The sequence below is a fragment of the Melanerpes formicivorus genome, unplaced genomic scaffold, assembly GCF_026170545.1.
Source record: "Melanerpes formicivorus ecotype bairdi unplaced genomic scaffold, bMelFor1.0.p_v2 SCAF_64, whole genome shotgun sequence".
In the NCBI taxonomy this organism is placed as follows: Eukaryota; Metazoa; Chordata; class Aves; order Piciformes; family Picidae; genus Melanerpes; species Melanerpes formicivorus.
The window spans coordinates 1,965,730-1,980,480 of record NW_027142416.1 but is presented as its reverse complement, the minus strand read 5'-3'; the positions used below and the strand labels follow the sequence as shown (position 1 = coordinate 1,980,480).

Sequence of the window (14,751 nt, the reverse complement as noted above, 5' to 3'; positions counted from 1 at the left end):
CTGATCTACATGCAGAAGGTGCCATCTCCCAGCAGCAGCAGGGCAGTGGCTGTACAACATGCTCACCATAACGCCAGGACACCTGCACACTGTCAGCCAACATATGCTGGTGGGGAAATTTCATGGCCTTTGCATGCATGCAAGCTGCACAGTAAAGTTCATTTGTGACCTCAAAACAGCATCTGCTGTTAACACTGCAATGCTGTCAGTGACCTGAACTCAGATCACAACTGGAATCTGACAAGACTGCACTTGGGCCCCATCTTTAAGTTACTGCAATAAAGAAACACTGTGCATTTCAACTGCTGCATTCATTGATTCAAATGATCTAAGAGGTACTAAAACAAGAAGTGAATGAGAGTTTGAACATATTGAGTATTAAATAAAACTAAACCAAGTTCCTCCTCTGACCTAGAAAAAGAGGAATAAAATATCATAGAATCAATGAATCCCAGAAAAACTCAGGCTGGAAGGGACTGCAGGGCTCACCTCCTCCAACCTCCCCACCATGAGCAGGGACACCTCTCAACTGGACTCAGCTGCTCAAGGCCTCATCCAGCCTGGCCTTCAGCAGCCCCAGGGAGAAGGCAGCCACAGCCTCCCTGGGCAGCTTATTTCAGAGCCTCACCACCCTCATTCTGAAGAACTTCTTCCTAAGATCCAGTTCAGCTCTGCTCTCCCTCAGCTTCAAAGCTTTCCCCCTTGCCTTTTACATTATGGTCATCTTAAAACTCTACAAATGCCTAAGACAAAATACATCCCAGTGAAAAAATGGTCTGAACAACAGAGTGCCAAATCTGAGGACACAAGTCTTGATTCTATTTTCTTATGAGTTTTAAGACAGGTTTCAGGATTAATCAACTTCAGTTTCTCACTGTATGAAATGAGCCAGTAATAACTCACCCTTTTCTGCTCTTTAATGTACTCCATCAGTTCCTCTCTTGTCCTTTTCACTGCTTCTTCAATTGCCTTCTCGCTTTGTTTTCTCTCCTCCATTAAGGCTTCCTTGACAATCTCCTTTTCAAAAGGACAACACAGAAGTGTAAATGTCGGCAGTATTGCAAAATGTAACACAGGCTGTCTCTTTAATCAGGACCACACTCCTTCCTTAATGAGAATGTTCCTCAGCACACACAATTATCTGTACAAGGATGTGTAAATTCAGTCCTGCAAGCACAAAAGGACCTGCAACAGAGAGCAGAGATCCATTCGCAGCTCTGGCAACAGAAAGGTGCTGTTCCCTGGGAGCAGAGGGTAAGGAAGCAGTGCAGGCAAATGGTGCCCAACACAAGCAGGGGTGTACTGGTTGCTGTGAAGAACACAGAAGAGAACCAGTTCCAGCTGGAAGGGACCCACCATGACCATCTAGCCCAACTGCCTGATCAGTTCAGGGCTTACCAAAGTCAAAGCATGTTCTAAAGGACATTGGACAAATGCCTCTTAAACAGTGACAGGCTTGGGGCATTGACCACCTGTCTAAGAAGCCTGCCCCAGTGTTTGATCACCCTCTCTGTAAAGAAATGTTTCCTAAGAGCAAGTCTGATGTTAGGAACCTTCTTCAATGCAGGCTGGAGCCATTCCCATGAATCCTATCACCGGATACCAAGCAGAGGAGACTGGCACCTTCCCTCCACTTGCCCTCCTCAGGAAACTATAGAGAGCTGGGAGGTCACCACTCTGCCCCTTTTACTCCAAACCACAAGGGCTACTCTAACATCATATCAAGCAGAATCCTAATGACAATTAATTTGCTCCCAAAACCTGGGAACTGCCAGGGACGTCCCGTGCAGAGGACTAAAAAGCAACCACAGATCCTTATTAGCATTGCTGGATCCCCAATTATCATTACACAAAATGTGATTCAGCACTAGAAACGCATCACAGCAGAGAAAGGCAGGGATCTCTTCATAAAACACCCCCATTCTTCACTTACCTAAGTTATCAGCTCGGGAAACAAATTTCTGCACCAAAGTCACTATCCTAGAGCTTAAGTCCCAGCCTCCCAAATCCACTCAAAAAAAGTACTAACAGGATTTAGCCATAAGTTTTGTTCCCACAATGAAGGCAAAATGAAGTGACAGAGATAAGATTTCTGAAAGCAAACCAGAGAACAATGTAACAGTGTCAGAGCAATACACAACAGCAAAAACCAAACCCAGAAGAGTCAACAGTGGAAGTCTTGCTACCCATAAAAAAAGTGTTATTTCTTACCTTTAGCTAGCTAATGGTCACTCATTATTCCAGGTGAAAAACCTCCTATTTACTTCTTTTCCTTCAAAACCCAAGGCAGAATTTTGCTGTATTTATAGCAGAAAAAGTCTAACGTTCTGAATTTGAAATGCTCAACTATGTGGTCCCCATTTTTCTGGAGTACAGCGAACATGAGAACCATAGCAGTGAAAAATTGTTATGATTTTGTTTCTATTTTAATTCAGTTTAGGAAAGAAGAATCCTGAGACAAAGGTCTCTTTCACTACAGAACTCTGGCAAGACTGCAAAGAAAAAGCAGCAGAAATTTATATATTATAGAAATAACCTAATGATATTCTCATGCCAGCTTCATTTGTCAAAAGCTCCCAAAATGCTGTCTTGTATTGGAATGGAAAAAACCCAATCCCAACAGTTACCCCATTAAACTCTTACAGAACTGCTAAGGTGCTAGATATTAATATGTAGAAAATGTTTAATGTCCGAAATATACTTAGAATCAATTGGAGTGTGCTGACAGCCCTTGCTGTCATGGTATGTGAAACACTACATGAGCCAAAGTCCAAATAAAAATAGAATTTAAGTCAACAAGTCTATTAAAAAGAAGGCAAGAAAACAGAAACAACCAGCAACACTTTGATGGCAGAGTGTTTTACTACACAGAGATTAAAGCAGAAAAATGACAATGGAAATAATACTTTCCTTGAATCCCAGAATGGCTCAGGCTGGAAGGGACCTCAGGGCTCACCTCCTCCAACCTCCCCTCCATGCCCAAGGAGACCTCTCAACTAGATTCAGCTGATCAAGGCCTCATCCAACCTGGCCTTCAATACCCCCAGGGAGGAGGCAGCCACAGCCACCCTGGGCTGCCTGTTACAGACCCTCACCACCCACACACTGAAGAACTTCTTCCTCAGATCCAGTCTAGCCCTGCTCTCCCTCAGCTTCAAACCATTCCCCCTTGTCCTGTTGCTGGACACCCTCAGGAAAAGTCTCTCTGCAGCCTTCTTGGAGGATCCCTTCAGGCACTGGAAGGCAGCCCTAAGGTCCCCATCCCAGTGTCTTCTCTTCTTCAGGCTGAACAGCTACAGCTCCCCCAGCCTGTCCTCACAGGAGAGGTGCTCCATCCCTTGGATAATGTTTGTGGCCCTGCTCTGGACTTGGTCCTTTTCCATCTACAATGGCAGACAGCTACCAATAGCAGTGAAAGCAAAGCTGAGCAGCATCTCGTAGAGGCAACAAAGAAAACTTTCCATAACCACACTGGGTTTCACTCTTTGCAATCAAGCTTCTCTCAAGAACTACAAGCAGATTAAAATACAAAGTACCCTCTCATTTGTTTTATCACAAGGACTCCAAGATTACTGATTGCTCCTATTCTGTTCAAAGGAGTTGCCTTAATTGTTAGTGACATTTATCATACTCACAAAGTAATAATTTTATAATAAAGAGATCCAAGGGGCCTCAGCTTCACTAGAAATGGAACAAAAACAAGGGAAGAGTGAAGAATTCAGCCCAGTCCCTCACTGCTTTTCAGTGCTTCACTCTACAGCAGAAATATTGAGGGGGTTTTCCCCTATATTTTCTCAATATCCAGGAGTTCAGAAAAATGTGAATAATTCTGAATCAGTGGGATACTCCCAAAATCCCAGAGGTTCAAAAAGCAAATGCCTATTTCCTGAAGGTGCTGGGGATAATGAGCCTATTGAAGAGCTATTCCCACCTGAGCCCCTGTACTTTCTCGGCTACCAGGGGATGCCACCCAGCTGAGTGAGCACAACTCCACACCACATTCCAGTGTTAAGTGAACACAGTAGCCAGAGCCTCACAAGAGCCAAGTGTCTGATAGTGTTTTCCACAGCATGCTCCTGGAGAAATTGGCTGCTCATGGCTTGGGTAGGAGAACAGGCTGATGGCCAGGTGCAGAGTGGTGGGCAATGGAGATAAATACAGTTGGTGGCCAGTCACAAGCAGTGTTCCCCAGGGCTTTGGAACCAGTTCTTGTTAATATCTTTAGCAATTATCTGGACAAGGGGATTGAGGGTATCTTCTGTAAGAATGCAGATGACCCTAAGCTAGGCTAGGCTGCCTCAAGAGAAGCATAGCCAGCAGGTCAAGGGAGGTGATTCTCCCCCTCTACTCCACTCTGGTGAGACCCCACCTGGAGTATTGTGTCCAGGCCTGGAGCTCCTATTACAAGAAGGATCTGAACATGCTGGAGCATATCCAGAGAAGCGCCATAAGGATGATCAGAGGGCTGAAGCACCTCACCTATGGAGACAGACTGAGAGAGTTGGGGTTGTTCTGTCTGGAGAAGAGAAGGATCCAAGGAGACCTTATTGTGGCCTTCCAGGATCTGAAGGGGGCTACAGAAAGCTGGGGAGGGACTTTTGAGGGTGTCAGGGAGTGACAGGACTGGAGGGAATAGAGCAGAACTAGAAATGGATAGATTCAGATTGGATGCTAGGAAGAAGTTGTTCCCCATGAGGGTGGTGAGAGACTGGCACAGGTTGCCCAGGGAGGTGGTGGAAGCCTCCTCCCTGGAGGTTTTTAAGTCTAGTCTGCATGTGGCTCTGAGCAACCTGATATAGCATGAGGTGTCCCTGCCCACGGCAGAGGTGTTGGAACTAGATGATCCTTGAGGTCCCTTCCAACCGTAACAACTCTGTGATTCTATGGGCTAGAGTACTGATCTGCTGGAAGGTAGGAAGGATCTCCAGAAGGATCAGGACAGACTGGATTAAGGGGACATGGCCAATCATATCAGGTTCAACAAGATCCTGCACTTGGGTTATTAAGAACCCCATGAATGCTCCATACTTGATAGATTCAAGAAAAGAGGGAAACCCAGTTTCCCATCAGAAGCTGAGGAAGAACACTGCACAAATTGCACTCCATGTGCAGCTCCTTCTTTTTTTCAGAAATAAAACCCAGATCAGAGGCTGAAGTACATGAGCCATAATCTTGGCTTCTTTTCAGGCCTTTACAAACATGTGCTTGACACAAGACAGAGGATTAGAAAAGCTAATAGAAAAAGAAAATAAAGTCATTCAAGCACTCAGCTGAAAACTCAGAGTCAACAATTAGGAATCACAACTGTATGACCACAAAGGATCCATCTGCAGCGAGACAGACAGGAAAACCAGGGCACTGTACAAAGCAGGGCACTCCAGGCAGTGCTTTAAAACCAGAAAGCTTCATGAGGGTTTGCAGTTTCATAGGAAAATTCTGGTGTTTCCACACAAGGATCAGGTGGCAGTGCTGAATTTTATCTAGGAAATGCAACCACAGCCTGCAGTGTTTGTGGTTTTTCAGAACACAGCAACCTTCCAGTTATACTGCCTGTGGTTATGGGCTGCTCCAGACTCCTTCTGAAGGCAGACATGGGTAAAGTCTGAATGCAGTGGGCTGCTCCTTCTCCAGTCTTAGCAAGCCCCACATTAAAAATAAACTGATCTAATGGGAGGGATCTCTCTCCACTCAGTGCTTCCTCACACACTGAAGACTGCACAGCATTTTATTTCCATGAGAAACGCTTTTCCTTGTCCTTATGGAATCACCATGGTCTCCAGAAGCACTGGACACAAACACCTGCAAGATGGAACGCCACAAAAGGAGAAAATGAAGCTGAAAATAATGGTTGGATATCCTCTCCAGAGAAATGTGAGTCAACACTCAATGTGTTAAAGGCAACAGGAACTGAAAAAGATGTCCTCTGAAGAGTGAGGTCTTCGCTAGCAACAGCCTCTTTGGGTAGGAATCACGGTAGTGAAACCCCCCCCACCACAAAAGGTCTTGTATCAGCCCAGAAGACACTGAATGTGCACAGCAATGTTCTGCTAGCCCAAGCCTGTTACTGAAAACAGTAGCTACTGATCTTCAAAGATTAACACTCTCCCATTCAGTCAACACCCTGCAAAGTCTAATGAAGTTAAGAGCAAATCTGTCATTCTGCTGGGGAGTGCAGAAACACAGAACTAGTGGAGCATTCCAAACCTGCCTCCCCTGTCAGAGTCTGTAACTTACTTGTAAGAAGAAACAAAGAACAAATGGACAGAGACTGATAACCTGATACCATTTTGAATTAACTTCATTTGGCAGCACACCCACTGCTCTCTATAGCAGAGATGAGAAGGGTTTGGAGGATGTTTAAGGAAATTGAATTAATATATGGCACACAGAAATCCCCCCAAATACCAAAGCACCACAAGAGAAAGGAAAGCAATGACAACTTTGTATAGGTAGAAGATGATCTTCTAGCAACAGATACCATAGAGTGAATAATGAGGAGAGAGAAGCAAAACCAAACTCTGAAACAGGGATTAAAAGCAGTTCATGGCCTATTTAACAAAGAGTGCTGGGAAACCCAAGGTAAAGGCCTGGAAAGTGATCATTTGGCAGTACTCTAGAAGGACAAACTACAGTTGTTTGGACGGAATTAATAAGAATAGAGAAAAAGTGTGAGCTTGGATGCAGGCTGCAGCTGTGCTGTTTGCAAAGATGTTTTACAGATTTGATGCTTCAGTGAACCAGAGACACGCAAACAATTCTCTTCACAATCAGATCTGGAACAAAACCCCCACACAATCCAGAGGAACAGGAAGCATGTTTGATGTTGAAGGTAGCAGAAAGTATTTGGAGAGTGGGAAAGAGAAGAAAAGGCTCAGGGTCCTGCTGAACCCCAAGTGACAGTGATTCATTTCTAAAGCACCTGAAAAGAGATTGATCAGCGTTTGCAGTGCAGGCAGAAACAGTGTTCCAAGTGGGCACTGAGAAAAAAAGTGAGTCAGGCTTCTGAATTTGATGTGAGCCAGGAGGCAGCCTTGCACAGAAAGCATGGAGCAGCCATCTGCACCTAGGAGTCAGTGGTGCACGATGCCACTGAAGCAGCAGAACACCAAGGAAGACCATAGGGAACTGCCACCAAGCAGTCCCCCAGTGGTGCCCATCCACCACACAGGGTGACCAGGCTGGCCTTGCAAGTTACCAGACAGCCTGCTGTGTCACACAGAACCAAGATGCAAGCTGTGCAGGTTAAAGGAAGCATAGCTTGCTGGCAAACAGCACTGGCTCACTGCACTTTGGCCACGGCAATCCCATGCAGAGCTATAGGCTGGGGTCAGAGTGGCTGGAGAGCTGCCAAACTGAGAGGGACCTGGGGGTACTGATCAACAGCCGCCTGAACATGAGCCAGCAGTGTGCCCCAGGTGGCCAAGAAGGCCAATGGCATCCTGGCCTGCATCAGGAACAGTGTGGCCAGCAGGAGCAGGGAAGTCATTGTGCCCCTGTACTCTGCATTGGTTAGGCTACACCTTGAGTCCTGTGTCCATTTCTGGGCCCCTCAGTTTAAGAAGGATATCGAGACACTTGAACGTGTCCAGAGAAGGGCAACAAGGCTGGGGAGAGGCCTTGAGCACAGCCCTATGAGGAGAGGCTGAGGGAGCTGGGGTTGCTTAGCCTGGAGAAGAGGAGGCTCAGGGGTGACCTCATTGCCCCCTACAACTACCTGAAAGGTGGTTGCAGCCAGGAAGGGGTTGGTCTCCTCTCTCTAGTAACCAGCACCAGAACAACCTGGTTGCCTTCTATGAGCAGGTGACTACATTAATAGATGAGGGGCGAGCAACTGATGTCATTTACCTGGATATGAGCAAAGCCTTCGACACTGTCCTGCACCACATCCTGGTCTCCAAACTGGTGACACATGGGTTTGATGGGTGGACCACTAGATGGATAAGGAACTGGCTTGATGGCCGCACCCAAAGAGTGGCTGTCAATGGCTCCATGTCCCAGTGGAGGCCAGGGACAAGCAGAGTCCCTCAGGGATCAGTCCTGGGACCACTCTTGTTCAACATCTTTGTGGGTGCCATGGACAGTGGCATTGAGTGCACCCTCAGCAAGTTTGCTGATGACACCAAGCTGTGTGGTGCAGCAGACAGGCTGGAGGGAAGGGAGGCCATCCAGAGGGACCTTGACAGGCTGGAGAGGTGGGCACAAGCCAACCTCATGAGGTTCAACAAGACCAAGGACAGGGTCCTGCATCTGGGTCGAGGCAACCCCAGGCACAAATCCAGGCTGGCCAGTGACTGGCTGGAAAGCAGCCCTGAGGAGAGAGACTTGGGGGTGCTGGTGGACAAAAAGCTCAACATGAGCTCTCAGTGTGCACTTGCAGCCCGCAAAGCCAATCAGATCCTGGGCTGCATCAGGAGAAGTGTGGCCAGCAGGTCAAGGGAGGTGATTCTCCCCCTCTACTCAGCCCTGGTGAGACCCCACCTGCAGTACTGTGTCCAGTTCTGGAGCCCCTATTACAAGAGGGATCTGGATGTGCTGGAGCGTGTCCAGAGAAGGGCCACAAGGATGATCAGAGGGCTGGAGCACCTCTCCTGTGAGGACAGACTGAAGGAGTTGGGGCTGTTCAGTCTGGAGAAGAGAAGGCTCCCAGGTGACCTAATTGTGGCCTTCCAGTATCTGAAGGGGGCTACAGGAAAGCTGGGGAGGGACTGCTCAGGATATCAGGGAGTGATAGGACTAGGGGGAATAGAATGAAGCTGGAGGTGGGGAGATTCAGGCTGGACGTGAGGAGGAAGTTCTTCAGCATTAGAGTGGTGAAGCCCTGGAATGGGTTGTCCAGGGAGGTGGTTGAAGCCCCGTCCCTGGGGGTGTTTAAGCCCAGGCTGGACGAGGCTCTGGCCAGCCTGATCTAGTGTGGGGTGTCCCTGCCCATGGCAGGGGGGTTGGCACTGGATGATCCTTGTGGTCCCTTCCAACCCTGACTGATACTATGAACAAGTGGACACAGTCTCAAGCTGCAGCAGGGGAAGTTTAGGCTGGAGGTGAGGAGAAAGTTCTTCACTGAGAGAGTCGTTCACCATTGGAATGTGCTGCCCAGGGAGGTGGTGGAGTCACCATCCCTGGAGGTGTTCAAGAGGGGATTGGATGTGGCACTTGGTGCCATGGTCTGGTCATGGGGTCTGTGGTGACAGGTTGGACTTGATGATCTTTGAGGTCTCTTCCAGCCTTGGTGATACTGTGATACAAGCAGGATGAGAGTTTTATCATTAAGCTGGGACAACATCATCATTCCATGCAGCACAGCACTCACAGGGGTAGAAGAAACAGATTTTGCACCCTCATCATAGGAACAGCAGCTCACTGACTGCATGCTCTCACACAAACAGTTCAGGATAAAGAGCATGTATGAAATACATGGGTGAACAGACAGAAAGGGGGTCTGCAAGAACAGCCTTGAAAATACAATCACAGAAACATTCAGATTGGAAAAGACCCTCAGGATCACCAAGCACAACCCAGAACCCTACTCTACAAGGTTCACCACTAAACCATATCTTCAAGCACCACATCCAAAACACCTTCAAACGTATCCAGGGTTGGTGACTCCCCCACCTCCCTAGGCAGCCTCTTCCAATGCCTGACCACTCTTGCTGTGAAAAATTTCTTCCTAATGTCCAGTCTAAACCTACCCAGTCACAGCTTGAGGCCCTTCCCTCTGGTTCCATCACTCATTACCTGTGAGAAGAGACCAGCACCAACCTCTCACAATGTCCTTTCAGGCAGTCGTGGAGAACAGTGAGAAATCCCCTCAGCCTCCTCCTTTTCAAGCTAAAAAGCTCCAGTGTCTTTGTACACAAAAGAATTAAGGCCAGAGAAGCAGACCCAGCAGGAAACCCATCCGCAGCCTTCAGAGTAAGGAAAGCGGCATGCACCTGCACTCTGTGTTCTCTCTGGGTTTAGAAGGCAAGGAAACTACAGTGCCAACAAACAAAATCCCAGAGTTCTGACACCTCAAAGGGGTATATAAGGAAACCTACCTGCAAAAGCAGTCTCACTGGTCAATAAAAGACAAGACAGCTGCAGAATCCCCATGGGTTTGAATTTTTTCCCCCATTATCCTCCAAAGTCTCCATGGCACACCTCCGGATTTGATGTGTGAGAACAGAAAGTGGTTTTATTCACAGGTTACAGGGCTAAGAAAGGAGCATTCTACAGCTAATAAACCTGTCTAATATTTGGAGTGGGAAATAAATTTTTAGTCGAACTTTTTCCTTCTTAGCTCTTCCAACCCTCTGAAATACAGGACAACGAGAAAAAACACCTAGAAAAATGTCTAGAAAAAGAATCATTTTCAACAAACCCCCCACACAACTAGTTTAAGCAACAGCAGAAAAGAAACAAAAGCCAGTTCTTTTAAGTGTGCACCAAATGCTTTCATCTTTTGGGTTTTATGTGTATGTCTGTTTGGGTGATTTTTTTTTTTTCACTTCCACATGACAGTGTGGAAATGAAAGCACCAGTACAGGCTGGGCAGTGACTGGCTTGAGAGCAGCCCTGAGGAGTATGACTTGGAGGTGCTAGTGGATGAGAACTCAACAGGAGCCACCAGTGTGCACCAGAAATCAAATCACATCCTGGGCTGCATCAAGAGAAGCATAGCAAACAGGTCACAGGAGGGGATTCTCCCCTTCTACTCCACTCTGGTGAGACTCCACCTGGAGTACTGCATCCACTTCTGGAGCCCCTATTACAAGAAGGATCAGGAGGTGCTGGAGCGTGTCCAGAGAAAGGCTAAAAGAATGATCAGAGAGCTGGAGAGTATGAAGACAGATTGAGAAAGTTGGGGCTGTTCAGTCTGGAGAAGAGAAGGCTCCAAGGAGACCTTATTGTGGCCTTCCAGTATCTGAAGGGGGCTACAAGAAAGCTGGGGAGGGACTTTTGAGGGCGTCAAGTAGTGATAGGACTAGGGGGAAGGAAGCAGAAGTAGAAATGGGTAGATTCAGATTGGATGTCAGGAAGAAACTGTTCCCCATGAGGGTGGTGAGACACTGGAACAGGTTGCCCAGGGAGGTGGTAGAAGCCTCATGCCTGGAGGTTTTGAAGGCCAGGCTGGATGTGGCTCTGAGCAACCTGATGCAGTGTGAGGTGTCCCTGCCCATGGAAGGGGCTTGGAACTAGGTGATCCTTGAGGTCCCTTCCAACCCTAACAATTCTATGATTCTATGAAATCCTTAAGATATTGAGTAGAAGAGGAACTGAAGTTTGCCAAAGCTGTCAGCAGCAGCACTGCCTGAAGCAGCTGAGCAGCCTGGTGCATTGGTGATGAGGCAGCAGGTAGGCAGCCGCTCCACACGACCCAGACAATCTGCTTCCACCTTCTACACAATAGCCTATCCTGCTTCATCAATTCCTGCAGAGCATTCAGCACTTTCAAGCCCACACATTTCAGATGAGCCAATGTTTTCTCAACTGCTTTGATGTTTGCCAATAAGATGATGTTAATGCATTCCAAGATCATAAATCACAAGCGTATCATTGTGCAAAGAACACCACACGAACCCTCAGGAGTGAGAACACATCCCATTGTCCTGAACACTCAGATCTGCACAGCAAAGGCCATTGGGAAGGTCACATTCCTGCTTGGTTGTTGGGTTTTTTTTTCCCCCCACAAGCTTTTCAGTTAACTTTTCACAGGAAAAGTGATTTTTCTTTGCATATCTCAGGATATTTAAGTTGTGGCTTGGCTGAATGAAACACTGCAGCCTCAGTTTTCCTGAAATGCTTTCCCGTTGGTAAGATCATTTTGCCTTGGTGCTTTTTGCTCATGTTCAAGAGGAAGTCAAGTTTATGTTGGTTCTTTTCATAAATTAAAGGAGCTCTTACTTTATTTTTCCTAATTCTTTGCAGCCATCAGAACACCGAGTCTCAAATGTATCTACTGCGTGGATTATGGCAGTGCTGAACTCAGGCTCTTTTGTACTGGAGAATTAGGGTAAAGGACAAGATTGTAAAACTTAAACCTTCAGGAAATGACAAAGATGATTCTCTGCTTCGAGTGCTGCACAAGAGTTATTCATTTCAAGATATGCCATGGACCTACGTTTCCAGGGCTCACCCTGCAGCTGCCAGCTTTCATTTCACTTGCAATGAATTTTCTTCAGAACAAAACTTGTGGGGCATAAATTCCTTTCAGCTTCTCTTGCTAGCTCTCCCTCCTCCTTCAGTTCACCTCATTTACATCATTCAGTGTCCAGTATCACCAAGGTTGGAAGAGACCTGAAAGATCATCGAGTCCAACCCGTCACCACAGACCTCATGACTAAGTGTTCAGCTTTGTGAAATGCAGACAGTGCAGGACAGTGTCACAGCTGCAGCAGCTACTGCAGTAACTGCTCTGCATTGTCCACTGATCAAATCAGCCTTCTGGTTTATGCAGAACTGGATGAATATTCCCAAAGAATGTGTGGATTTTGTTTATTCTAAAGAGAAGAAGCAAGAAGAAAGAAGATGCCAGTGGAGAGCACTGTCCATGTTCGTTCACTGCAGTTTACACCCCAGGAGCTTCACTGAGTTTTGAATTCTGGGGGAAAGCTTCAGCCAAATAACCTGCTGGAGTTTCTCTTTATCTAGTGGGGGGGCAATTCTCTACTCAGAAGATGTGTTCTAGAAGAAACACATCGGTACTCTAACAGAAGAGTTTCACCAAGCATTTCTCTCAATGCTGTTAACTACCAGACAGACAAAACTTCCCTTGAAGGGAGGCTACCACTATAAAAACCCTATACAATGTACAAAAACAGAACAGAAAATCCTGGAGCAAGGCCAGGCTACATCAAGCCTGCTGGATATATACTTTATTTCTTCATTTGGAATGACTTTTCAATGTCCTGTAAAAGGATCATGAGGTTACTGTGCAAATTAACTCCATCTTCCAGCAAAGGCTCCTCAAGTCTTTGAAGGAGAGTTTATTCACCCTGATTTCAAACACAAGTCCACTTGCCCCAAAACTAAGAGTCCCCTTCTGAACAACAGAACTCCATCTCTATTACAGAGGCACTGAGAGGTAACATCTGTGTGGAACCTGCAGATGCTGCCAGTCTCAACCGAAGGAAAGCCTTTTCCTAACTCACACAGCTTCCAGAGACAGTGCCCAAGAACAGCTGTTACCACACAGCTCATTTATCCCTTCAGAGCTACATGCCTTCCAAGAATGGTATCTTCAATTTACCCCAAATTCTCATGCCTCCTAAGTAATGACCCCCAGTCACTGGAAAAGTCCAAGCTGTACTACAATGAAATCCAGCATTCATTTGACTTCCAACTCTTCAGCTGCTGTAAAAAAACAAGCTGGGGCATGTTCAGGTTGCTGCATGGTATCTCATTATGGCTTTGTCCTTACTTACACTTGAAGTTTATCTTTACTCTGCTGCTTCACATTTGGTAACAAGATCTTTGATATTCATCAGGAATTATTTAATAAACCATCCCCAGATTTCACAGAATCACAGAATTGTTAGGGTTGGAAGAGACTTAAGGATCATCTAGTTCCAAACCCCCTGCCATGGGCAGGGACACCTCATGCTATATCAGGTTGCTCAGAGCCACATGCAGACTAGACTTAAAAACCTCCAGTGATGAGGCTTCTACCACCTCCCTGGGCAACCTGTGCCAGTCTCTCACCACCCTCATGGGGCAGAACTTCTTCCTAGCATCCAATCTGAATCTATCCATTTCTAGTTCTGCTCTATTCCCTCCAGTCCTATCACTCCCTGACACCCTCAAAAGTCCCTCCCCAGCTTTCTTGTAGCCCCCTTCAGATCCTGGAAGGCCACAATAAGGTCTCCTTGGATCCTTTTCTTCTCCAGATTGAATAGCCCAAATTATCTCAATCTGTCCTCATAGTGGAGGAGCTCCAGCCCTCTGATCATCCTCATGGCCCTTCTCTGGACATGTTCCAGCATGTCCATATCCTTCTTGTGGATTTGTGTCTGGCAGCATTATAGTTAGCAAATTATCCATGGCCTCAACATGGATCTGGCTGAGGAGAGACTTTTTTAGGACAGGCAGAAATAATCTGCATAAAGCTTCTGGCTTTACATTCCCTATGGCTCTCAACAAAACAACCACCAGAAGAGGCCAAAGGAAACCCCTGTGCCACCCTTGCACAGCAAAACTGAGACTCTTCTTTCAAACATGCTGTTGAGAAGAGGAAGGGAGATCTCACCACCTGATTCCACAGAGCTGTGATCCTCACAGCTTGATTGCTGCTGAAATTGCCTGAATGAAAAAAATGTGAACCAGCACAATTTAAGTTTTTTTTTCCAACCAAGTTCTACAAGGTTCTCCCAGTGCTTGTGTTAAAAATGGTGGAAACAACAACAATCAAGAAAAAAATCTTTTATATACTAAAGAAAATTAGTGGATTCCTTCTTCTAAACAAAGGATCAAAACCCCTACAAATATTTTCTAGCTTGGAAGACAAAGGAGAAGGCAACAAATTCATGAGATTAGACACAGAGACTGATTTTCCCTCATTCCCATCCCTTAAATATTTTACAGCTACAACGTTTTGACATTGCCTTTCCCACCTCGTTTCCCAACTCTTGCCCATGGCATGGAACAGTGACCCTTTCCCTACTGGCTCATCTAGTGTTACTGCTCAGTGTTGCACATTGATGTGCATCTTTCTGTTCTCAGTTAGCAGCCACTTGGTAGAAATTCTCTTTCTGAAGTCCAGGGCTGTGGGTTCTTGGT

At 46.4% G+C, this 14,751-nt stretch overlaps 1 protein-coding gene across 9 annotated transcripts in view; it reads right to left on the bottom strand.

Moving 5' to 3' along the window:
• The window catches only part of CCDC91 (coiled-coil domain containing 91), a 107,151-nt gene that overhangs the window by 21,437 nt on the left and 70,963 nt on the right, over positions 1–14,751 (bottom strand). For all 9 annotated transcript variants that reach the window (XM_068162406.1, XM_068162404.1, XM_068162401.1 and 6 more), the window contains one exon: positions 904–1,017. In XM_068162406.1, the coding sequence (XP_068018507.1) occupies positions 904–1,017 (114 nt within the window). The remainder of the gene's footprint in view (positions 1–903; positions 1,018–14,751) is intronic.